Below are 26,502 nucleotides of genomic sequence, written 5' to 3' on the forward strand. Positions count from 1 at the left end.
ATGTTTTTTTTTTTTTTCAGGGGCGATACAGATGACAATTATTGGTTGTGAAGGACACCAATATTTTGAGCCAATATTCATTTTCAGCACAAGGGAAAATAATGGCGTCAAAATCTAAAAAAATTTTTAAAATCTTAAACTTTGTTTAAACGTCTTTAAGCATATATTTATTGAATTTTTTTTCAGATTTGCATAGTTGATTTTTTTAAATTGTATTATTATTATAAATGTTTGCCAATACACTTCTGTGTTGTAAAATTCGAACAAAAAGGGAGCTTCCAGGGTCATCAGCATGCCTTCAAAAGTTAAATGAAAACTTAAACAATAGCACCATATGGTTTTCTACAGTAACTAAAGTCCTCCGAAATTTCAAAATGACAGAAATGTTCAAATTTCACTTATCTTTTTGATTTCAAACAACAAAAGTGCTAGTGTTCCCAGGGTCAGTAAAATCTCCTATAAAGTGAACTGAAAATTGAAATAAATACTCCTAGAAGTAAACACAGTTTTAAATGGATTTATTATCGGTCATCAGAATTTTAAAAAGGCCGATGCCGATATATAACACTGAATATCGGAGCCGATAATCGACCCGGCCGACAATCGGTCTATACCTGATCTGGAAAGTATCCCCCACAATCAAGAGTAGTTCACTGTGTCCAAATAAGGCCCACTTCTGCATCAACAGGTTTTTGAGTACAGTAAATCAGATGGATTTAAAGATCAGGATACACAAATATTTATGTAACATTAAACACAGAATACAAAATGTTCCAGATAACGAGTGACGTTGCCACTGTGTGTCCTCCTGTGAAGATTTGTACTGAAATGTTTGATATCGTTCCCTGATATGAGGCCGAATTGAAACAGACGGGCATGGCTCCAATTCAGTTTAACTCATTCACTGCCAAACATTTTCAGACCCTCTTTTACCCTAATGTTTGCAACAAAAAAAAAATGTTTCTTTAAATATTAATAAATTCCTGGGAATAAATGGCTGGACTGTGAAAAGACTAATAAATACGTCAATGGCAGTGAATGAGTTCAACTAGCTTGATTGCTACATTTCACGCTATCGGTTTATGCATCGTGCGTCGTTGTTCATCCCTCAGATTCCATGCCGACCTGAAGCTTTCGGAGGCCCAGGTGGCATCCCTACGAGCAACCCACCTTCCCAGCGCCCTGCAGGACTGCGTTCAGGCTGCGGTCATGGCGGAGGGACACAGTTCGGTGATCGCCGCCCTCTCCAGGCTTAACGTCTACTTGACGATCGACAGAATGTCCGTTCCTTACACCGCCACCTACAGGTGTGGAGAAACGCTGCACTCGCTCAACTGGCAGGCTGCCGTGACCAGGTACACACACACACATTGCAACCTCCAAAGTCGAAAAATTAAAATGTCATTATTTGTATGAAATTTAATAATAATTTAAGTGTAAAAGAGCACTCAACCACTTCTGCTTACTTGAGGTTGGGTCCCGGGGGCAGAATTGTACAAATGTCTTGAAGAACTGTTCTTAATCAGCCCCATTTTCGCTACTGTTTGTCGCCCAGGTCACCAGTCAATGGCACTGAACAAACAATTGGAAAAAAAAAAAAGGCCATTATCGAATTCATCGAAACTCAATTAGAGTTACTATTATCACACTCCATTATTACAAAATTGGCATAATCCTTAAAAAAAACGATTATTAATATACATTTATATCCAAAGCATTATGTTTGTTGACACAAGGAAATCATACTTATCATACATTTTCACTTTTATTTTTTATTTTATAATAACACATTTTATAAATTTTGTTTGGTCCAAAATGAACTCACATAACTATCGTGTTTCAAAGAAATGTATTTGTCGCTATATATATATATATATATTTTTTTTTAGGTTTAAACATTTTCTTGTTTTGTACCCAAGAAATAAATAATCGTTTGAATAATCGTGATTTCAATTATTAGCAAAATAATCGTGATCAATATTTTTGTCAGACTCGAGCATTTACACTCACATTTACTCCTTTGGAGAATGTCGAGTCTTCACTACACAACATGAATGTTTTTGTAGTGTGAAAGGACTGTAACTCGAGAAAAACCACTTAACTCATTCACTGCCATTGACGAATTTATTAGTCTTTTCACAGTCCAATCATTCAAGCCCAGGAACATATTTATATATATATTTTTTTCTTTTTTTTTCAAATGTTAGGGTAAAAGAGGGTCTGAAAATGTCTGGCAGTGAATGAGTTAAGGATGGGGTGAATATTCAAATTCTGCACAGGTGGGCCGGTGCCAAGATTCAAACGCAGAACTGCGAGGCAGCTCACAAATGTTCTGCCCGCCCGAATCATTTCAATGTTCATAAAATACTTTTTTTTTCATCCTTGCATCATGTTCATGAATTTAGCCGAAAACAAGAAAATTAGTGGAATTTAGTCCAATCCTTGATTTAGTTGAATTAAGAGGTGTGGCTTAAATATATTGTCCGTATAGCCTTCAGTATGTCTTGTTTCGCTGAATGAATGAAGCTAATTAAGTCACATTTTTTTATGACTACCATTATCTTGGCTGCTTCTGCGACTCTGCAGAACTGCGTGGGGCGACAATTATGAATGAAATGTCCTCATGGCTCAGCAGGGCAATTTCTTCTTCTCCATCCATTGATAAAGCAGTCAAAGGGAGATACGATTAATGAACCCTTAAATTTGTATGAACTGTTTGAAATTGTGTGCATCTGCTTTAAATTGCCATAATGACACAAAGACATGGATTCACTTTTGAACGCTCTCTCATTGTTTTTTTTTTTTTTTTTTTTTTTCTCTTGAAACTCCCCCCCCCCCCCCCCCCCCCACCAGATTTCTCCAGGTGCATCCAGCCTCGGTGGAGGATGAGAGGCTGCTGGCTTACGTGGTTGCATTTCTGAACGCATACTTCAAACATGCGCGCACACACTGGTCTGACCCGGAGGACAAGGACCTGCGCTGGATGTTGGAGCTGCTTCTCAATGTGGTAGGCAGCATATTTTCGGGGGTCGAAAACCTCAGCAAAGCAGCGGTTTGTGCACCCCTGTTCTGGTAATCCAGTTGAACTGTTCACTCCAGCACAGATGGTGATATACTGTACCTGTAATCAAAGCAACAATACCAACGTTAAATATTTTACTCCCTCGCCAAAAAAAACAAAACAAAAAAAAAAAAGCGCATGAACAATCGCGGCTTTGATGACTGCCTGGGCTTGGATTTATGTTCTTTATGTTTTTGCCTGGAGGAAAATATGTGCGGCTAGCACTTGTTAGTTTCGGAATTGAATCAGATTCTTATTAATATCTCATTTTTTTCCCAATAAGTCAGGTCCAACAAAAATCCAATGTTTCACTGTCCAATTTTCTTTTGGCGGCGTACTTGGAACGCGCAACCTCATGGTCAAAACGCAAACGGCCCCAAAAATGAAAGTGAAAGTTCAAAACTGCGCTCGCAGCAGTGAACTCTGAGTGACCCTGTAACAGGCTATGTAGTGGAAATATACGCCTCTGCTGCTTGTTCAGGTCAGTCGAGCTGTCTTCATGTTAGTTTGTCACCACTTAAGGCCAGACTCAGGGGAAGGATGCTAATAAATTCACTGAGCCACATACGCGTGGTTTTCTTTTCCTCCAATTCTACGAATACAATTCCACACTCTGTGTGCGTGAGTGAGAGCATGTGTGTAATCCATTTTTTATTTGAATTCTTTATGTTGAAATTCAACTTACATGCTGCTGCATTTCTTAAGTTGGGCGGGTGGGGATTGGTTGCCTTGCTCAAGGGCACCGCTACAGTAGTCAAAGCAGACTGAAATCCCGCCAACAACGAGTTGCCGTTTTTATCTCCGCAGTGGTTCCAAAATCAATGTGCATCCCCAAATTATCTGTTGTCTGGTTAAAAACTCGCCTATTCCCTGTTTGTCGATGATAACAATTTAGCTTTGGTACCATTTTGTGACATTTTTTGGGCCGGGAAGGTGTCCCAAGCCTCTGCGATAGCGTGGGTTCATATCCATGGATTTAGTTCTCGTACTGATTCCACTTATTTGTTCTTCACTCCTTTATAGGGATGTAACCATTCAGTCAAGACCTGATTCGATTTTCAGTTCCAGATTTTCGATTCGATTCGATTTTTTAAAAACTCGCCACCATGCTTGTCTCTGTGCGCTGGTGTGGTGCTGCAGCCATCCACAGACGCAACGATGCTTGGCCTAAGCGCATAATTTGATCTACACATTCAAATGTGGTATGCATCTGGAATGGAAAAAAAAAATAAAGGCATCAATTTTTATCGCTCTAAATTACTATATTCAAATGACCTAGGTATGTTATGTCTTTTGTAGGTGTTGCTGACTTGTAAGTGCTGAGATGTCTGAGTTCGATTTGAATCGATTTTTCGATCAGTCGCTTTGAATCGATGAATACATTTTTCGATTCATCGTTTGAGTCAATTTTTAATCAATTTTCTATTAATCGTTACATCTCTACTCCTTTAGGAAACAGTGTCCCTCCTTAATTTGCTGCCTGGTGTGGAGACTGTGAGCCCAGGCCAACACCCAGAGGAGCCAGAGGAAGTGAAGAACCACGTTAGCCAGAAATTACAGCGAGAGCTCCACAGCCTCTTTAAAAACGTGCTCTGTCAGCTGACACACACCTCGGACAGGTAAGATTCTGTCCAAAACAAGGTTAACCCATTAAGGACCGGAGCGCATAACCACTTTTCTACCATTAGAGCGCTTTTGAGTCATTCTACCTTTAAAGCCGGGAGAGCAGATACGTCTGCGTCTTTTTGTAATCCAATTCTCCGTCTCTTAGCCAGTTTAATGCATCAGAATATACACGTGACGGTGTCGCGAGACCGCGGACGATGTCGTGGAATTTTTTCGAACCGTAGGTAGGCTAATGGCGGACGCCGTCCATCGCCGAGAGCTCTGATAAGTAACGGCAGTGCTATATCGACGACGAGCATGACCAGTGGAACCAGTCGAACGTGATATGATATGGTTTGTAGACAATGACGATATTTGCGTCTTTGTAACAGAATAGAGGATGGTAATTACCACTCGATTTTTTTTTTTTTTAATTTAAAATAGCGCTTCTCTTGCACTGACACGTTATTTTTACATCTTCGATTGAAACAGTAAATAATTATAAATTCTTCTGTGTGAAAGCCACGTCCAAACTCTCTAATTCTTTTGGAATTATGTTTCTGTCTGCTACAGGGCCGAGATATGAACCATTTTGTAAGTGTTGAATATCTGGGAGAACTGGGAGGGTAATTCCAGAGCCGACCTTAGGTTTTGGGGAGCTGTTGAGACAGGCGCTTTAGTCCTGAATGGGTTAAGGCGATAGCATTGATCTTTCTTCCTGCATCCTCCATTACTAGCTCTTTATGTCTATACTTTCTGCTTTGTCTGGCCGATGTCGTTGCAGGCTATGTTTGGCACTAGCCGGCCCTTTCAAGAGCCAGCTGGCACTCCGCTTCCTTCAGAGCCTGCGGGTGTCTGACGCCCCACACTTCTATGGCCTCCCCAGCCTGGAGAGGACGCTACAGGGCATCGTCAGCCTGACGGCGCAGTCTGGCTGGAGCATGCACTGCCTTGACCTGTCGCCCGCCTCCCTCTGCGCCAAATATCTCAGCGGCCTGCTAGAGGTGTGTGTTTTTGTCTGGGGCCATCCACTCACCAGATAATTCATAAATTGACACTGTCACATCTAATGAGATCCAAAAGGTCTGTCTTCAAAAAGATGACAATGTTGACTTTGATTGATGCTGTCACAGAGGCATGGATTTCATGTAATGTATGAATATTTTGTTCTCAAATAGATAAATAGCATATAAAATTCAGAAGCCTAATAGGATTTTATTTATTTAATTGGGATGTAACGATTTATCCAAAATCGATTTAAAAACGATTCTAAAAAAGAATCGAAAGAATCAATATCGAAATTTTGTCGGCAAAATTATTTGTCATGATAACAGTGTAAATGTGTTTATTTTCATGTTTAGTTCCGGCACTAACAAAACATTGATAAAACAAAAATGTCGTTAAACAGTCAAAATTATTTGTTAATTTTCAAGGGATTTTTTTGTAAAGTAACAAAAAGTTACTGTTTATAACCAGGACAAAATGGTTAGAAAATGAGTCCTTCATTTTGTTCGAAAGAAAGATTTTAAAAAATGGAATCAAAATTGGGAACTGAAAATCCAATTGAATTGGAGCTTGAGGGAATCGTTCCAGCCTTAATATTTGACATTAATACATGTCAAGTCTTTGAAAACTGCTCTTTGTAAAGGCAGATTTTTTTTATTCGGTTCTGAGTCTTACTAACAATGCGGCTACTGAGTAAATGTAGTTTGATGTTTTATGTTGCAAGCACACGCTGTGTGTGTGCGCTTGTGTCTGCAATTGTTGACTTGCCGGTTACATAGCATGGCAGTAAGAAAGCCAGCTAGCTTCTTATATTAGCGATATTAGAGAGTTTACACTTTACAGAGCCGAATTTACAGTGCTGTTTTAAGAAGCAGCGTACTTTCTGAGGAACTAATTAAAACCAAGTGAAAAGATAGTCATGGGACTTGAAATTGGTTTAAAAAAAAAAAAAATCTCATTGATTAGATATGGCACAACGCAGAGATACTGATGAGATTAATCAAGCCTGCCCGCCCCATCTGTTCACTTGCTCCACAGCCCATTTAAATGACGCCGTAACACGGAGCAGCGCACCAGCTTGCGCAGCAGCCGTGTGTCCGAACCACAATGAAAGCCCCCGCGGAACGGCTTGTCGTGTTAACATAGCACTTTGCCCGTGTGGGTTGTGAATATCAATGAAGATCACGCAACGAGTGAGGGCTGTTTCCTCGTCATTGGTGTCCGCCCCCCCCCCGCGTTACAATCACAAACCCGACTCGCCGGCTTAGTTGTCGCGCACGCACCTTTTTTGCGCGCGTTCCTTCTGGCTCAGAAGAGCCCTAAAGCTGCGCAGACTGCCTGAGCGATTGGCTCTTTGGCTCTTCATCTGCTCTTCAGTGCAGTCCCGCATTCTGATGGTACATCAAAAACAGCATAATTAGTCTCGGCTGTATTAAAGCTTGCCTTTTGCATTCGTGATGAGCATATGCTGACATCCAACTGAGCAGCGTGGTGTTTATTAGGGATGGACTGATTATCGGCCAGGGCCGATAATTATCTGTGCCTTTTTTCAAATCTGATGCCCGATAATAGATCCATTTATTAGCTGCGTTAGCTTCAAGGAGCTATTCATGTCAATTTTCAGTTAACTTTATAAGAGATTTTACTGACCCTGGCAATATTCTGCACCTTTTTGTTTTTGTTTGAAATCGAAACAAAGTGAAATTTCAACATTTGTGTCATTTGGAAATTTTGGAGATCTTTCTTTTGGAAAATATTGGGAGCTATTGTTTAAGTTTTCATTTCACTTTGTAAGACAGGCTGATGACCCTGGGAGCTCCCTTATTTGTTAGAATTTTGTAACAAAGGTGTATATTGGCAAAAAATTCTAATAATCAACATTTTGAAAATCTGAAAAAAAATGTTGAAAAAAAAAAGAAAAATAAACATACGCTTAAATTAGGGCTGTCAAAATGAAAGCATTAACTATGGAGATTAATTTAAATTTCATAACGCACTAAAAAAAGATTAACTCAGTTAACTCAGTTTTATTTACTTCCTGTAGCAGCTGACCTCTACTCACTGTGCAGCCAAACTTAGAGGGTCACTGTCGCAAAGACGGACCTTATGTGGTTTTTGCTTTTAAAAAGTTGCTTGACGGCTCACTGGAGATATCCAAAATGCAAAGCCAAATTCGAATACCATCTTAGTTGTACGTCTTTGGTGTATCTTTCAACTGTATTTTAAAGGGGAAAGAATCGTATTGAAGGATCAAAGAAAGCTATTAGAACAGTCTTTGAATCGGAATATACTTTTATTTTTTTTCCACAGTAATTCCAAGAATTTACTCAAGTAAATATTGGTTCCAAGCTTCGTAAAAAAATTGTAGTTGAAAAATGCGATTAATCGCGATCGATTAACGAAAATCGCTTGACAGCACTATCTTAAATACATTCAAACAAAGTTAAGAGTTGTAATTTTTTTTTTTAGATGTTATTTTTTTGGCTGAAAATGAATATCGGCTCCAAATATCGATGATCGGCCTCGGTGACGACTTATAATCGGTATCGGCCCTGAAATAAAAACATAGCGGTCCATCTCTAGTGTTTGTTTTACTTTGGTGTCGGAATGAGCGAACTTTGGAGCTAACTTTCAGACCTCTCTCGTCCGTACAGGTGATCTCCTCGTTTTACGTGAAGTGGGGCGGCAACTCCATGTCGTTCATGGGGAAAGGCGTGACCAAGAATGCTGTCGTCTGCTTGCTTCACTTGTCTCATGAGATGATGACAGAGAGCAAGGAAAAGGTGAGCTGCGCGTGCGTCAACTTGTCATGCGCTGCAACATTATAGCGTACTTGAAAGTGATTTATATCGTATGACATAATAGTTCACGCACACTTGCCAGGCACAGCATTATGACCACGTGCACAATATAATGCTATCAATACAATTGTATGAAATATGAAAGGATGATAACTTTCAGTTTAGTTTGACACTGCCTGAGTGGTAGTAATTTAATTTGTGTGTTATTGGCGTTCTAATTTCGAATTACTGCATCATACTAATTTTAGAAAACAGTGCGACGCAGTGATAAACATTAGAGCTGTGCAATTAATCGAAATTCAATTACAATTACGATTATTACGCTCCACGATTGTAAAATTGGCACGTAAAAATATTATCATTATTGATTTATATCCAACACACAGTTTGTTCACACAAGGAAATCATACTTGAATTTATACATTTGCACCCTATTTTTTAATTTTACAATAACTGATTTTATACATTTATTTTGTTCCAAAAGGAAATTACTTACATGAATTTGTCTTTAATAATTTTTATGTTTAAACATAAATAAATAATAAACAATTGTTTGAATAATCTTGATTTCAATTATTACCCAAATAACCACCTCCTGCCATCTTAAAGGCAGCTAATAAATCCCAACCAGGAAATTAGCCAAATTTCCCGTAATTGGTCTGAAAATTTGTATTTATCACTTAATAATAACAATTATCTTCTACTAATAATGTATCTTTCCTCATCTATCTCTACCAGCAATGTATGAGACTCCCCAAACAACTCATTCACTGCCAAAAACGTTTTTATATGTCTTTTCACATTCCAGCCTTTCAATCCTAGGATCTTATTGATATTTTTTTTCAATTTTTTTCAAACGTTATGGTAAAAGAGGGTCTGAAAACGTCTGGCAGTTAATGAGTTAAATGCTTAAACTGTCTTGTTTTTTTTGTTTTTTTTGTGATGCGCCATGAGATGTAACAAAATATGACAAATAATGCCGATTATCGTCACAGTGATGCTAGAACAAGGGATCAAATGACTTAGGGTACTAAATACAGTAAAGTCCTCTAAATATTCATGCGGCAAGGTTTTAATACTGATGTTGAAAGTGCTTGAATTTGACCTTGAGGGGGAACGTGGCTTATTGATATTCTGCGAGCGCAAGGCTGCACGTTATTAAAACATGAACTTCAAGCAACCAAATGTTTTCCTTACGTCTGGAGTAGGACATCGTTTCCATGTGGTCTTTGGGGAACGAGAGCTCCGCTGAAGAACCAAATGCCTCTCAGATGGGTTTGGCCTGGCTTGTCCCACTCTGGGTGGACCGGGACCAAGAGGTAAGGCTTTCGCGTGCCTCCCATTTTCAGAAAGGAAGCATTTTAGGAGATATAAAGTCAGCCGGGGTCTTTTGTATTCTGCTTGTTTTGCCAGCTCGTCTTCATAAACTCTCTCTGTCACAAAGTGATCATTTGTAGACTCTTGGCTTTCGGGGACCGGCTCAAACCCCAAAAGAGCATCACAAGGGGTTAGACTATAAAGAAAAAGGAGTGCGTGACGGCGAGTCGCATCAATTCTCGCTCTGTTGCCCAAAATAAGCTCGCACATAACTCGTAAGCTCAGCGCCATCGTAAGTCTCGATGGGTTGCCGTCATGGCCGTATATAAAATGATGAATCGATGTTTGCTCATCCCCGCCGTCGACTGCCGACCAATCCAGGGTGGACCCCGCCTTCCGCCGATACTCAGTGAGGACAAGTGGTATAGAAAATGGAGGGATGTTTTTTGTTCATTCATGTGTGTGGTTCCTTTGAATTATTTTTCATTTTAATATAGGGATGTCACGATATGATATCACGATACGAACCGCGTGATACGATAATCAGGTTGGCGATATACAAAAAGCTCACGATATTATAAATTAAAAAAAAAACATCACAATATTCTCTTTTTGTACATAACAGCATTCAGAAAGAAATAGGCTTGGCCAGTCATGCATCAAATTCAACTGCACTAATAAACTAACCACCAGAGGGTACTGGAACTGCACAAATGGAAAATGGCTTTTAAAGAGATTTGCCGCTATTAATATCGCAACGTGACGACGACGATATATCGTGGCGATTTCAATATCGCGATATCACGTTATTGCAGATATGGTGACATCCCTATTATTATATGAATTGAATTTCTGTCGACATCCTTCCCAATTGCCCCGCAGGTGAGATTTGCCAGTTTGGGTTTAGGCGCCGCTCTGTCCTCGATGGAGAGCGGGTGCCAGGCTCTGTGCGCCAGCTGCCAGAACATCAGCGGAGGCCTGTGGGGCACGTTGCTCAACATCCTGCTTGATCAGCATGAGAGCAGCATGGTCCGGAGAGAGGTAGAGAAATTGCTTTCTATTTCATGTTCCTATTTTGTTACATATCCAAAACTAAGCACAGTTGTCCAGAAAGCCTCATCAAAATAAGTACAGCGAACGCCCACTATTCATGGAGCGGAGCTGGGAAGGAGTTAAGGAATCACTCAAAAATGTTAATATTGTAGCTGGCATTAAGATGGCACAAAATGAGGCCAAAGCACTACTTTTGTCTAAATGAAACCCCTCAACTCACTTCAACACGGTTCCTTGTCTCTGTTGCTTTTATTGCTTGAGCACAAAAACAGCCAACAAAATAGGTTGCAACTTCCCATAAAATGAATTCGCCAGTGACGTGTTAGAAAGTAACCTTACCCAAACATATCCATTTTTACAGTAAGTACAGTATGTCATATTTCGACCCTATGAAAACGGTGGTCCCCAAATGTAATCATTATATTTCTAAACAATGTACATTCTACAATAAATGTTACGTTTGATGCCATGACAATGTTAAGTTAAATAAATATGTCAGGCCAAAACAGACTGCCGTAAAAAAACATTTATGTTAAACTAAGTCGAGAATGACTCTTTTTTTTTTTTTTCAAATCTGAATAATGAACTATGTTAAAGCGGAAGTCAACTTAAACATTTTACCTAGCTCGGGCGGCCATTTTGTTACTTCTGCCGACGTAAGATGACACCCAAGTTGCTCAGGGCTCAGATAACGACCAATCGTGGCTCGGCTTCAGGAAACAGGTGAGCCATGATTGGTAGCTAAAAATGGGTGCATTTCTCATATTCCACAAACGCAATATTAATCAGAATGCCGTGTTTAGGCTACTGGGCCTGCATAGACCATATTCTGGAAAAAAAATATGTTTGGGTTGACTTCGACGTTTAAGTCAAAAAGGTTGCCTTTGTTTTATGTTTAATTAAAAAAAACTGGCAAAATTAAAAAAAGAAACTTTTTTCTTAAACATCACTGTTAAAAATGTACTCCAATGAAGTATCGTCAAAACTGGTTGTCAGCTTTTTATTTGTTGAATGACACAAATAAAGTAATTAGTTACTTTTACAAACCAAGTCATCAGTAACTTAACTACATTACTTTGAATCATAAGTAATCATCAAAGTAACAAAGTAACTTTGTCAAGGTAACTGTGGCAACAATGCAATTCACGAATGGCAAACCCTGAATATGTGGGCGTTCACTTTATTGCTTTTACAGAAAAAAAACAAACCTATGCACTGTATAACTCAATCGATGAATGTATTGGCAGCTATAATGCTGGGTGTGACCCCTAACAATGACATTTGTGTCCGATCTCGCCTTTCATGTTCTTTCCGAAAAAGTCCTAATACCATATTTCAGAACCAACGATTGCTCTAGCTGTGAAAAATAATAGTTTAAAAAGTGTAAAGAAACCCAGTTTTGAGCTGTGAGTTTGACTTGTTGAGCTGTACTCTGAACGGATGCTAACTTAATTATGCTGCACCTTCATTACTGCACATTTTAGTCCATTATGTCATGTTTCAACCAAAAGCTTTAAGCGTAACGTGAACATTCATTCATAGCTTTTTGCCTTTTTTTTTTTTTTTTTTTTAACATAGTCATGTAATAGCAGCTAAAGGCTGGCAGAGGGCGCTGTTGTTGACACACTCAGTTCCTATTTCTTCCTTTTCGCTGTGGTTGTGTGTCCAGGCTGCGTTTATCCTGCAGAACCTCCTGGTGATGCCCATGCCTGCCAATACAGAAGAGGCCAAGGACTCCCGCTGGCAGGTCAGCAGCTCTGCCAGCTAGTTAAAAAGCTTTTTGTGGACCATGAACACTTTTCTCTCATTGTGTCTCTCTAATTTTTTTTCCCTACCCCTCTTCTTTATACCCTCGAAACCTTTTATTCCTAACTCCCATTTCCTCTCTTGTTGAGCCCCACGGGGTTCAGGGCAAGGGGAGTTGCTTGAATTGAAGCACTGCCGGGTTCTCAGGCCCCCCAGCACTCACACCAAAGTTAGAATTTCTGTCGGAACATCAATGGCGTTTTAGATATTTCTTTTAGAGGGGGTGTTTATCCAAAGAGACAAATAAATGAATAAACCATGACCACTGTGAGCTCTCTCTTTGACAAACACAAAGGTCTGGAAACAGATTCAACACATGAGAAATGCTGCCCCATCTTGTTGTTTTTAAAGTGGCGTCATTTTGTGACGCATCAGCTTGATATTTTTACCATTAGCATTACATTTTTATGATAATCTGCCGATGGAAAATCTCAAATGTGAAGACATTTCGAGCAAAATTCAGGGCAGCGAGGCGAGCTCGTGGTTAGCGCATCTGGCTCGCACTTCTGGCGCTGGGGTTGCATATTCCCTCCATGCTTGCGTAGGTTTTCTGCCGACCGCCAGCTTTCAAAATAAACGTCACACTTACTGTGCTTATCTTTCTGTTTGTCACTCCGCCAGCACCCTTGCGTCCACAATGAGGTGTCCGGCGTGTCTTTGGTTGGTCTTCCTGCGCTCCAGGCTCTGCTTTACCACTGTCAGTATTTCCAGCACGTTGCTGTGTCTGCCTCTGCCTGTCACAGAGGCAGGTACACTTTTCACCTCCAAAAACCTGTTGCTGGGGCCGCCAGTCAACTTGGGCCTCTGGATGGTGCTTCAACTGGTAGGTTTTTACGGACTGTATATCTGTTGTATGTACGTGTTACAGTACATCTTTATATAATTATTAAAAAAAAAAAAAGTAAGAGTATGATTAAAAATTCCAAAGCACACGTAAGCAGGAATAAAGTGTCGTGCTTGATGCTGGAATTTGAAACACTACTCAAAAAAACTGTTTGGGCTTAAAATGAAATTTCAGGAGAAACCCTAAAATGCACAAGTGAAACAAATTTTTTTTGAAGAATATGTTTCCAGCAGGCCCACTAGTTGAAACACGGCATTTTGATTAGTTTTACGTTTGTGGAATATAAGTTAAGCAGCAAAATGCACTCGTTTTTAGCCATCTCTGGGGGTGGCCATTTTGTCTTCTGTCGACTGAAAATGAAATCACAACTGCTCACAACGACCAATCACGGCTGACCTGTTTTCTGAATCTGAGCCGTGATTGGTCGTTGTGAGCAATTGTGATGTCATTTTCAGTCGATAGAAGGCAAAATGGCCGCCCCCAGAGATGGCTAAAAACGAGTGGATTAATTCTTATTCCACAAACGAAATATTTGTCAGAATGCCATGTTTCAACTAGTGGGCCTTCATAAAACATAATCTTGAAAAAAAAAATGTTCTTGTTGACTTTCGCTTTAAATTGTACTCTCTAAACTTGTAAATGAACATGTCCAACTGTTCAATGTTTCAGTGCTTTTCACACAGCAAAATTCACAACAAGTATTGTTGCTCAATTGTTCGTGTCGTCTTGGTCTTGTGATGTTCACAGCATGATAATTAAATTCCAATTCTAATTGAACCACAAAATGTGTTGGTCGATACATGGATCAAACACCATGTTGTTAGTTTTTCCTTGTTGGCAGATGGCAAAAAGGACTGAAGGCTTGAACAACTGGGCATGTGCATTTAAAAGTTTAAGTTTAAAGATTGATTCCACTTGTTGTATTGCAGCCTTTTTATTATTGTATGTAAAGTGCTTTTTTACAGCTCTATCTGTTATGAAATGCGCTATACAAATAAAATTGTATGGTATTGTATTATGACTTGTTAAAAAGAGGGCCACAATCAAACATACAGAATGTGCTTCATTTTGTTCATTAAACCCGTCCACGGTATGTATTTTTCCTCAATTAACCACCTTTACGAGTAAAAATTCAGTTTATTGCTGACATATGAAATGTAATGTAATGTAATGTAACCTTAAAAAGTGTTTATGAATCTATGCCAACATGCACCGTTTGTGCTTGTCCAGTTTCGGACAATTCTCTGCAGTATTGGAGAAGTGCCGCGGCAGCAGCACCGACCGCAAATTCCAGCAGACCTCCCAGTTCCTTGTCCACGTCGAGCACCACGGTTAGCTTGCTCTTTTCCATTCAGTGTGTACCCACTAACACACAAGTCAACATTTGAATTTAAATCCATGTCGTTTCTTACAGGTGAGAGGTTCAGGGTCTGAGACCTCCAGGGCTGCGTCCCCCATGAGCTTCACAGCAGATGCTTCTGCTAACAGGCTAATGGCGCAAGGTACCCCAGAGTTTGCGCTCTTGAAATCCCTGACAATACTATAAGTGTGTGAATTTGAAATATTTACTTTGTAATTTTCTTAAAGTTGGCAAAAACACCCAAACACATTTTTTTCAAGAATAGCAGTCCTACTAGTTGACACGCGGCATTCTGATTTATATTGTGTTTGTGGACTATGAGTGAAGCAGCAAAATCCACCCGTTTTTAGCCATCTCAGGGGGCGGCCATTTTGTCACTTCTGTCGACTCAAAATGACACCACAACTGCTCAGGGCTCAGATAATGACCAATCACGGCTCAGCTTCAGAAAGCACGTCAGCCGTGATTGGCCATTACCTGAGCCCTGAGCAGTTGTGATGTCATTTTCAGTCGACAGAAGTGACAAAATGGCCGCTCCAAGAGATGGCTAAAAACAAGTGGATTAACTCTCATTCCACTAAGATTCATTAAGTTAAAGTACTGATTAAAAAGTAAAAGAAAAGACATCCCAGTAAAAATATATACTCTGGAATGTGCTTCAGTACAAAAAAAATTAAAATAAATAATAATATATATATTTCAAAACTTTTTCCACTGTTAATGTGAACTATAACAGTACAATTTTATTATTTTTATTTTTAATTGTTCAGAGGGGAAGTAAAAATAGACAACAGGCGGTTGGACAATTGTTCACACCCTCTTATTACTGCGATATGTCTGTGTTCAGAATTAAAAATCACATTCAAACTCATGTTAAATGGGAGTCAGCAAAAGAATCCAAACGCACGTGTGGGAAATGTTTTAAAGTTTAGTTGTTGGCCATATTTCCCGAAAATAGGTGGTGCAAACACATTACTGATCAACAGCAAAAGGACAGCATACATAAAGTGAGGCATGGTGTTGGAAGCATCATGCTTTGCGGGTGTTTTTCATCAAATGGACCTGGGGCCATAGACAAGGTGGAAGGGATTATTCGAACAGTTCGAAATCCTTCTGCTAGAAAGAGAAAAAAACTGTCAATAAAAGCCTGCTATTAGAAGATCTGGAATTTATTTTGGGATAATCAAAGGCAATTTAAGTGGTGACAGATGTGTGCTTAGTCCCAGTTAACATGTGTTTACTTCCCCAGTCAAAAAGATTTTTTTTTTTTTTGCACAAGTTACAGGGCACATTCATGGTTCAAAAATATTTTAAGTTACTTGTTTTGGTCTAAAAATGTCATATCACAAAAACCTGGTATTTGAACAGCAGTGTTTTGTCTTTTTATATGCACTGTATATACAATGCTCATTTTATAACTTGGGCACAATGACAAAAAAAAAAAACCATTGCACACAAAATAGTTTCTCTCTTTTAACTCGCCCATAGTGCACATACTGAGAGAATGAAAAAACATTGGGCGCAGCTTTGCTGCAGGCAAAATTTTGACAGGATATTCATTACCGAACTGACAACAGGTCCTGCGTGAGTAAAACAAAACAACCCCCAAAAAAAGTGAAATTAGCTAACGAAAACAACTGGAAAAAATACACCTTACTGTTATGTTCTTTCAAATGAGACTTTTTTTCACACACACATTGGCAACCAATCATTCGCGTAGTCCACAACAGCAACCAATTGCAATTACTATCGCATTATCTGTCGCCTCATTTTTAGTGGCTGTATGACATCTCTTTTAGGCCAAAGCGACATTGACACCAGCGACTCTGTTGCCTCTCAAGACCTCCAACCATGCCGGCCCTCGTCCACACAGCCTGTCGTCATGGTTACTCCTGACCTTCTTGTGGCCCACTGTGGCCTGCTGATGAATTTGCTGGCCATCTTGCCAGATTTTACCCTGACGGCCATCCGGCAGAACCAGCTCTTGAAAGCGTTGGCGGGGTAAAGTGGCTAAATTCAATTTGTTGAATTAAGAATCAAATTCAGATCTTCTGATACATTTCAATATTTATATGTTCGTTTCCCTTAGCTTGGTGGCTATTGGGCCAATTGAGAATTGCCTCAGTGAAATGAAGGCACCAAACATCCTTCCTGGAGAAAGAGAAGACATCAAGAGTCAGGTGACATCAAAAGCAGTTTTAAGATCAAACAGCATGGAAGGCCGTTTGAGCGTTTATTTGACATCCTTGATATCAATAAAGCGGAAGTCGACCCAAGCATTTTTTTTCAAGAATATGTTCTATGCAAGCCCACTAGTTGAAACAAGGCCCTCTAATAAATATTGCGTGTGTGGAATAAGAGTTAATCCCCCCATTTTTAGCCATCTCTGGGGGCGGCCATTTTGTCACTTCTGTCGACTGAAAAATGACATCACAACTGCTAACGACCAATCACGGCTGACCTGTTTTCTGAAGCTGAGCCGTGATTGGTCGTTACCTGAGCCCTGAGTAGTTGTGATGTCATTTTCAGTCGACAGAAGTGACAAAATGGCCGCTCCTAGAGATGGCTAAAAACGGGTGGATTTCGTTGCTTAAACCGGAAGTCAAACCAAACATATTTTTTTCAAGAATTTGTTCTATGCAAGTCCACTAGTTGAAACAAGGCATTCCGATAAATATTGCGTTTTTGTAATATAAGTTCAAGTATCAAAATGCATTCATTTTTACCCATCTCTGGTCCTTCGTCCTGCCATTTTGTCTTCTGTCGACTGAAAATAACATCACAACTGCTCACAACAACCAATAACAGCTGACCTGTTTTCTGAATCTCAGCCGCGATTGGTCGTTGTGAGCAGTTGTGGTGATGTCATTTTCAGTCGAGAGAAGTGACAAAATGGCCGCCCACAGAGATGGCTATAAACGAGTGCATTAACACTTATTCCACAAATGCAATATTAATCAGAATGCCGTGTTTCAACTAGTGGGCCTGCTGGGAACATACTCTGGAAAAAAATCTGTTCGCGTTGATTTCACTTTAAGGCCCTCGTACTAGGATGCTCTTTGTCCTCACTAGTAACACAGTTCAGCGCATTAGTAGAACTGTATCGTCCCACTTCTGGCCTAATAATATGCAATATAAGTGTATATATATATAATATAAGTGTCAGTGGGTTGTCTGTGGACACCTTCACTTTTGGGATTTAATTGTTTCTTTTTCTTCTTGTGCATGCTCAGCTCGTCACGCTTCTTCACTTCCTGTCTGGCTTTTCCAAGCTGCTGCAGTCCTGTGTCTCCCTCAATCATGAGCTGATTGGCCAGTTGGACTTCCTGAAACAATTGTTGTCCACCCTTGTGGCAGTACTCACCCTCAACACGGAAGGATTAGGTGCGGCCCTAATAATCATCATAAACCGTGCTGCTATTTATTTATATGTATGCTTACGTCATTTTAGCCTTCATAAAGAGTCCGTCTGTTCTTAGTCTTTTTTTAGCTATTTATTTGACTTAATGTCACGTTTAAACCCCAGATGCAGGCATGCGGGACAATGTCCTCGCATGTTGGGCGGATGTGTTTACGCTCATGGCTACTCTGGTGAGGAGGGACAGTTGTACTGTGTACCCATCTGTTTCTTCTGCACTGGGGAGACACTGGCGGACGTTCACAGGTACTGTTATGCATGTGTTAAAAGTCGATGGATGAGAAAAGCTGTCATAGCAGTAATCATAAGGCATTAGCTCCCCTTTGGAGAGGATTGACAGTGTCAAAAGAGGAAGGCATGGACATGCAAAAAAAAAAAGAAGAAAAAATTAAAAATGGGCAGCATGGTTGCCAAGTGGTTAGCCTCAGGTTTGAATTCCTCCTGTGTGTAGTTTGCATGTCCTCCCTATGCTTGCAGTGGTTTGCTATGGGTACTCCAGATTCCTCCCAGATTCGAAAAAAAGTTATGTTCGTTGAAGAGTATATAGGTGTGAATCTGAGTGTGACTGGTACTGGTTGTTTGTCTCTATGTGCCATGCGATTGGATGCCCCGGACGAAGGTATGCCCGTGATTCTAATGAGGAAAAGCGCCGTAGAAAATGAATGGAAGTTAAAATGGCATGTCCTTCCTTTTTTTTCGGGTGAAAAGAAAAAAAAAGATAATCACAAAATTAGGAGAGCCCAAACGTTGGGAACACATATCTAAATTTGTGCAAGACAGATACATAACAAGAATTGGAGTGAGGATGACTTGCAAAAGCTGCAAGAGCTGATCCCACACCAAACAAATAAATTCAAAACACGATTTTACAATCATTTAAGAGAAGTTATCATTCAATTTGAAAAATATTTCGGATATATTTTGTGGGCAACTCATTTACATAAAAAAAAAAAAAAACACAGAAATTAAAATAAAGTACTGATTGAAATGGTACTTTTTGTGTTATTTTAGACTGCGGTAATTTTGTGGCGGGAGTAACAATACGCTTGGTGCCTAGTCACATTCCGAACACAGATCCCAGTCCAGTATTTCCTCCCGTGTTTGTGTTTGCATCACAACTATGCCTTTTGTCTTCCCTTACTAGTCCTTAAACAACCTCAGCTCCTCATGGCTCCCCCAGATAGATGACACAGCAGGGACTTTTAATGAATCCAGTAAAAGATGAACATTGAGCCCTTTTTCTGCATTCATGCCAGGGTTTGTTTATGGCAGTTTGGCGTGGATGAAATGATGCGTCAGCGTGCAATATCACATAATGACTAAATATCGGATGAAGATGTCTCGCCACCGGATTTATCGTTTGTCGACTTTTTGTTCATTCCGGGCTTTGGTCCTCCTTTTGTGTACAGGAACACTTTCACTGTGCGTGCATGAGAAGTTTGCGGAGCCCCATCTGCACAAAGGAGCTTTGCACTTCCTTTGCAGCATTTTCGCAGAAGAGACAAAAAGGCGAGGAGCAGTCAGGCCTTTGAACTCGGACCACGGCGCCGCTTTAGCTGACGTGCTGAGCGGCCCGCCAGCGAGCCATCTTTGTGATGTGTTGCTGCAGGTGAGGAGCAGCATGTACAAAGCTGTGCGGTCATGCTTCCAAAAAAAAAAATACACGCATATCTTGCTTGGGTGCTGTTTTTTTTTATTTATTTTTTTTATTGTAGAGTTTTGAAAGGAGGACTCTTCAGGATCCACTTAAAAAGTTGACAGCCAGAGCTCTGATGGCTCTACTGGCCAGCAACGCTGTTGCACAGAACCACGCTGCTACAGGTAGCATGCCTTTTTTGTAACACACTCCTATTGTTGGTATAAAATGTCTACAAAGCATTTTTTGTGTTGTCCAAATTTGACCAAGAAGAATCATTTTAACACTAAGCCACTTTATTAATTAATATAAGCTATAATGTGAACATTGCAATTAAAAAAGAAAAAAAAAAAAAGAACACTGATCAAGGAGACTATAAAGAGGCCTACAGGAACATAAAGGAGCCACAGGAATTCTTGACAAGAGCTAGCTAGCTGCGACAACAATCTCCCATGTTCTTCTTATATATTTCTCTTTTATGTGTCTTGGCAAGAACAGGGTGGCACTGAAGTCATTCAAGCGGAAGTCAACCCAAGCATATTTTTTTCAAGAATATGTTCCATGCAAGCCCACTCGTTGCATTTGTGGAATAAGTGTTAATGCACTCGTTTTTAGCCATCTCTGGGGGCGGCCATTTTGTCACTTATGTCGACTGAAAATGACATCACAACTGCTCACAACAACCAATCACGGCTGAGATTCAGAAAACAAGTCAGCCGTGATTGGTCGTTACGAGCAGTTGTGATGTCATTTTCAGTCGACAGAAGACAAAATGGCCGCCCCCCAGAGATGGCTAAAAGCCAGTGCATTTTGCTGCTTATCGTGTATTCCACAAACGCCAAATTAATTAGAATGCCATGTTTCAACTAGTGGGCCTGCTGGGAATATATTCTTGAAAAAAATATGTTTGGGTTGACTGGATAAATGGATAAACTTGAACTTTTTAAAATTAATAATAATAATTCTGAAAGGCGTGTAACTTACAAGGGAAGTCAACCCGAAAATTTTCTGTGCAATAATGTGTTCTTTGCACCTCCACTAGTCAAAATACAGCATTCTAATTAATATTGTGTTTGTGGAATATGAGTTAAGCAGTAAAATACCTGATGGCCGCCCCCTGAGATGGACAAAAACTAATGGATTTTGCTGCTTAGCTCATATTACACAAACACAATATCAATCAGAATGCCATGTATAAACTAGTGGAGGTTCATAGAACATATTTTTGTGAAGAAATTTTTGGGGTTGACTTACCTTTAGTACTGCACATGACCAAAAAACAAAACGGAATTGTTGTAAACTGTAAATCATCCCAAATGCAAGAAAATGATTGCATAAAACCTTCGTTGGATTGTTTTGTTTAAGGCTTTGTTTTGAAATCGTCATGGTACAATTCACATTGATGGTGTAAAAAAGTTCTGAAATGATTCATCTTAGTCTGTTTTTCACATTTTCACAACCCCCTGCTATTTTATTAGCGCTATGTGAAATTCCTATATTTTCTCTGTTTATGTAACGACTGTCGTTTTGTGTGTGTGTGCATGTGTGGGTGGGGTGTATGTGGGTGGATTGACGTGTGCGCTTGCTACAGCGGGATTAATTGACAGCTGCGTGGAGCAGATGAAGCAGACTCACTCTCAGCTCAACCTGGAGTCCGTCCGAAACGGCAAACCTTCCCACCGTAAAAAGGTGAGGATCAAAACTGAATGTGACCTTTGCTGTAAAGTTGTGTATTGCTCCCTAAACAGTGTTGGTGTGTTCACACTCTCCCAGGTGCAACTCACATGCTGACAGAACATTGAAGTGATCAAAAATAGCAGCAAAGTGGGAATTTTTCACAAATTTCATTTACAAGTAGTCGTAAAAAGTGACTGGAGACAGTACCTTGCAGTCCCATAAATGTAGCTACTACCTTTTTCTTTTGAAACACTTAGCTGATGGCTCAAGGTCTACTTAAAAACTTTTATAGTGCACTCAAGTTGACTCAACTCCCACCTCCAAAATGTTGTTGTCCTTGTTTGTTTGTTTTATTTATCTAAACTAAGAAAATCACTTTTGGAGGGAGGGAGGGAGGGAGGGAGAGAGGGAGAGAGGGAGAGAGGGAGAGAGGGAGAGAGGGAGGGAGAGAGGGAGAGAGGGAGGGAGGGAGGGAGGGAGGGAGAGGGAGAGGGAGAGGGAGAGGGAGGGAGAGGGAGAGGGAGAGGGAGAGGGAGAGGGAGAGGGAGAGGGAGAGGGAGAGAGAGAGAGAGAGAGAGAGAGAGAGAGAGAGAGAGAGAGAGAGAGAGAGAGAGAGAGAGAGAGAGAGAGAGAGAGAGAGAGAGAGAGAGAGAGAGAGAGAGAGAGAGAGAGAGAGAGAGAGAGAGAGAGAGAACAAGTTGGGGGGGAGAGAGAGAAAGAACGAGAGAACAAGTGGGGGGGAGAGAGAGAACAAGTGGGGGGGAGAGAGAACAAGTGGTGGGGAGAGAGGGGGAGAGAGAGAACAAGTGGGGGGGAGAGAGAACAAGTGGTGGGGAGAGAAAGAGAACATCAATAAGTGGGGGATAGGGTATAATTCTTTTTTTTTTTTTTTTTTAATCAAAAAGTGAATTATTGGGGGTAACAATAACAGTGGATAGATTCCAAAATAAATCTGCTAATAGTTGACTGCGAATGCCGAACTGCGACAACTCTATGCGGTGACCTATTGCATTTATAATACTGATGCAGAAGCGTAAAAGAATTTTGTTATATGATACTAATTCTAGCTTTACTTGTGCTCATTTCTTGTCTTCACTTTGTTTCTGGGAGGAATTGCGTGATTGCACTTTTTGACTGAGGTGTGATTGTCCACACGCATTTAGCTAGCAAGTATTGTGCATGCCCGTGCAAGTGCTTAATTTGAACTGTGTTTTTCCACATCATCAGGAAGAAGGCTACTTAAAGGAGGTTAAGCTGACTGTGGAGATCTTGCGGAGCGCTATCTACCACAACCACGATTGCAAAGTGAGCCTCTGTGTCTTGCCTTTTAATTCCCTGCTGCTAATTGGTTTAAAATGGTTCCTCTGAGTACCCAACGCTGTGCTTGTAAATGAGGCTCACCAACCCCCTCAAAATGTGTATGGCTCCACTCACGTCTTCACAAGCTAAAAGAGTTACTCATCCAGTGCATTCGTTAGCTAGCGTCACACTCAGAGCAAAAAAAGGTTATATCGGTGGGGGTGGGTGCTTCTTTGCGCAACTAGTGAATTTGGCCTTCGTGTGATTATACACATCAAGTATACTTTAAAGAGTAAGTCAACGCCATACATATTTTTTTCAAGAATATGTTCTATGCAGGCCCACTAGTTGAAACAAGGCAATATAATTAATATGAGTTAAGCAGCAAAATGCACCCCTTTTTAGCCATCTCGGGCGGCGGCCATTTTGTCGCTGCTGTCGACTGAAAATGACATCACAGTTGCTCAGGTAACGACCAATCATGGATCATTTGTTTTCTGAAGCTGAGCCGCGATTGGTTGTCAGCGGGGCCCTGAGCAAGAGTGACATCATTTTCAGTCGACAGAAGTGACAAAATGGCCGCACCCTGAGATGGCTAAAAACAGGTGGATTTAGTTATATTCCATAACATAATACGAATCCGAATGCCCTGTTTCAATGTATGACGGTTTTGTGCTTTCCGTTTGCGTAGGTGTTGGCCAAAGATACATGCCTGACACTGGCGTCGCACGCCCTTTGGCCTTGGCTCCTATTGGACGACTCCATCATGGAGGCGGTGCTGGAGCTCCTCTGCGTCTACACCGCCGACTGCCCCGCAGGTTTCTTGTGTCTCGGTTGTGTCTTCTGTGCCTGGCTTCATATTTGTCCAATGCGCTCATTGTCCACCGAGCGTTGCGTGTCCCAGTGCCAAGGCCAACGCTCCACAATGGCCACAGTGTGCCGAGGAGACGCCGTCGAGCTGTGCGCGCCACCGCAGGTTTCAACACCAGAGGGAGATGATTTTTGGAGCCTCTCTCTTCTGCCTCGCTAATCAGTATTCCGGTTTAATTGGAAGTCTGAACGCCGAGAGGCTTGTAAGAAAAAGGGAGTTTTTCAGTAGAGGAAAAGGCAAGATTCACAGGGAGGAAACTGGGAAATGTTACTTTGATAAATAGCTTGTGGTCCCTTTGATGTGCACGCGCCGGGGCACTTGTGCGAGGGAAAGCGGAAGTTTTATTTGCGAGACTTGTGAGACACTTTTCTGGCGCTGTTTCGCGTCTTTATTTCGATGTGATTGGCACCGCTTCCTCAGCGGGGGCCGGCACTGTAGACCCCCACCCGCGACCCCCCCCCACCACCACCACCACCACCACCACCCCACCCCCATATAAGCACAGAGCTCCGAGGCATGGGAAAGCAATGAAGTCAGCCGGTGGTATTTCCCCGGAGGGTTCGCGTTCCGCGCAGGTTGTGTTGAGGCTGCGTGCAGTTAGGCTTAATGTTACGCCAGCCGCCCTCCGGCTATCATTTTGTCCCCGGAGACAAAAGCGAATGTTTCATCTCAAGCCTTTCATCTAAGGCCTTGTTTGCCGTCAGTCGGTTTGAATCCGTGCATACTTTTGACACACATTGTTTTAGGCGTAGAATTGTCAAAATTAAAAAGATGAGAAAAAGAAAAACGAAATGTGGTAAAAACAACCCTACTTGGCTGCAAATTATTTATATAACCGCGAGAAATAGATCCATAATGAAGATTTTCCTTGATTGGTGTTGAGAGAGCCCGAGGCTAACATTAGCATACATATGTAACGCTACTAGAATGAATATGACCAACAAGTCGCCTGGTGGTCCAATCAGCAGCATCATTCAACAAGTCTGTTGCCGGCTTGGGAAAAAAAAACAAAAAACATTACTTCAAAACTATTTTAAATCGCGCTGTTTTTTTTTCTTTTTTTCTTTTGATTACTTTTCCAAATATCCCGCTGTTAAACTGAATTAAATTGATAGCACTGTAAAAAACTCAATCAGTTATCATGTATGACCTCCTCCAAACTCACTGGCCTTGTGTTATTAATGAGCTTTACTCAGGGTCTAGACTTCCCGCAAAGGTTGAGAAAATATTTTGTCTACGTGCAGAAATTCTCCTCTTCATTATTTATGACACACATTCAGACAACCGTGCAGCCGTGCAAAGATGTTTTGGTGCGGCGGGCAGGCAGCCGTGCAGCCGGGCGGCTTGTTTTTGAAATGATTATTATTATTATGCAACTCTGGTGCTGCTGGATGGTGTTACTATCGTTGTCATAGCAACCAACCGCCACCCAAAGCGAGGAAGAGAGTAATACTTCGAAACCTTTTTGGTTTGACTTGATGAATTAATTGTTGATTTTCCCCTGTTCAGACTTGTAATCCTTTTTTTTTTTTTTTTTAACATCCCAGCATGCAGCTCTGTGTGTGGCGGGGGGGCAGGTGTGGCGTCCGGACCGAAAGGCAGCACAAGTGGCTCGCTAATGCACTCCATCATGAAGTTGGCTTCAGGCGTCGCCCCTGACAACAGCGCCATCCAGAAGCTTTCCTTCTCCTTGCTTTCCAACTTGGTTATGTCCCGCGACTGCCGGGGAGTCTTGCAGAAGGTAAGCTTTGTGCTAGCGAAGTCAGAAGGTAGTGGTTGGGCGGAGCCTGCTGTCGTTTGATTGGCCAAATGGGATTTGTAAAATGTATAAAATATTCTCTTTCTCTGCTTTCAATAGCTTTTTTTTTTTTTTTCCTCTCCCAGAACAACTTCCTGCAAGCCTTCACCTCGGTGCCCGTGACCAAGGTGGGCGGAGCCAGGGGCGCAGGTGTCGGCGGCGGCTCGGGCGGCCCGATGGGGCCGTGGCTCAGCCTGCTGGTCAATCTGTCGTTTTCGGACGACGGCCAGCACAGTATCCTGCGGGTGACGGGTGCGCTGGAAGTGCTGGTCGAGCTGGCGCCGCATCGGCGCGGCGCGCTGCTCACCCTTCACAACCTTTGCTTTTGTCCCGCTAACAAGCCTCATGTCATCGCCAACGGTATGAAAAGGGGAGGAAGGGGATTACTATTTGGACTCATTAGCTGCATGAGCATTGATTGACCTTTTGTTTGGCTGCTTATTGCAGTGATTCCGATTTTTTTAATTTTTTTTATTTCCTTCAATTAATGTATGTATGTTCTTCCACCTATGCCACTGACGCGTAGTGATAAATGGAACAATAAAATAGTCTTCCACTAAATGGCAAAAGGTCCAATTAACCTGTTGCCTTTGATATAACAGAATATTAGCTTTGTGGTCAACTAAGCAGGCCCAGATTTCATATTCAAGACAAATTAAATTTGTTTATATAGACCTTAAAGCGGAAGTCAACCCAAACATGTTTTTTTTAAGAATATGTTCGATCCAGGCCCACTAGTTGAAACACGGCATTCTGATAAATATTCTGTTTGTGGCATAAGTGTTAATCCACTCGTTTTTAGCCATCTCTGTGGGCGGCCATTTTGTCACTTCTCTCGACTGAAAATGACATCACAACTGCTCACAACGACCAATCGCGACTGAGATTCAGAAAACAGGTCAGATGTAATTGGTTGTTGTTAGCAGTTGTGATGTCATTTTTAGTTGACAG

The 26,502-nt window shown here is 41.1% G+C and overlaps 1 protein-coding gene across 2 annotated transcripts in view; it reads left to right on the top strand.

Annotated features, from left to right (window-relative positions):
- The window catches only part of rttn (rotatin), a 56,783-nt gene that overhangs the window by 23,177 nt on the left and 7,104 nt on the right, over positions 1 to 26,502 (top strand). For both annotated transcript variants that reach the window (XM_086020568.1, XM_086020567.1), the window contains exons 25-46: positions 1,113 to 1,355; positions 2,854 to 3,007; positions 4,514 to 4,680; positions 5,451 to 5,670; positions 8,326 to 8,454; positions 9,681 to 9,791; positions 10,672 to 10,830; positions 12,512 to 12,589; positions 13,270 to 13,471; positions 14,723 to 14,823; positions 14,907 to 14,994; positions 16,652 to 16,853; positions 16,942 to 17,032; positions 18,086 to 18,236; positions 18,379 to 18,516; positions 19,680 to 19,879; positions 19,986 to 20,091; positions 21,498 to 21,595; positions 22,811 to 22,888; positions 23,574 to 23,700; positions 25,301 to 25,494; positions 25,638 to 25,911. In XM_086020568.1, coding sequence (XP_085876694.1) covers positions 1,113 to 1,355; positions 2,854 to 3,007; positions 4,514 to 4,680; positions 5,451 to 5,670; positions 8,326 to 8,454; positions 9,681 to 9,791; positions 10,672 to 10,830; positions 12,512 to 12,589; positions 13,270 to 13,471; positions 14,723 to 14,823; positions 14,907 to 14,994; positions 16,652 to 16,853; positions 16,942 to 17,032; positions 18,086 to 18,236; positions 18,379 to 18,516; positions 19,680 to 19,879; positions 19,986 to 20,091; positions 21,498 to 21,595; positions 22,811 to 22,888; positions 23,574 to 23,700; positions 25,301 to 25,494; positions 25,638 to 25,911 — 3,311 coding nt within the window. The remainder of the gene's footprint in view (positions 1 to 1,112; positions 1,356 to 2,853; positions 3,008 to 4,513; positions 4,681 to 5,450; positions 5,671 to 8,325; positions 8,455 to 9,680; positions 9,792 to 10,671; positions 10,831 to 12,511; positions 12,590 to 13,269; positions 13,472 to 14,722; positions 14,824 to 14,906; positions 14,995 to 16,651; positions 16,854 to 16,941; positions 17,033 to 18,085; positions 18,237 to 18,378; positions 18,517 to 19,679; positions 19,880 to 19,985; positions 20,092 to 21,497; positions 21,596 to 22,810; positions 22,889 to 23,573; positions 23,701 to 25,300; positions 25,495 to 25,637; positions 25,912 to 26,502) is intronic.

The sequence above is a fragment of the Filicampus tigris genome, chromosome 21 (genome assembly GCF_054856515.1).
Source record: "Filicampus tigris isolate MCC_2025a chromosome 21, RoL_Ftig_1.0, whole genome shotgun sequence".
Taxonomy (NCBI): domain Eukaryota; kingdom Metazoa; phylum Chordata; class Actinopteri; order Syngnathiformes; family Syngnathidae; genus Filicampus; species Filicampus tigris.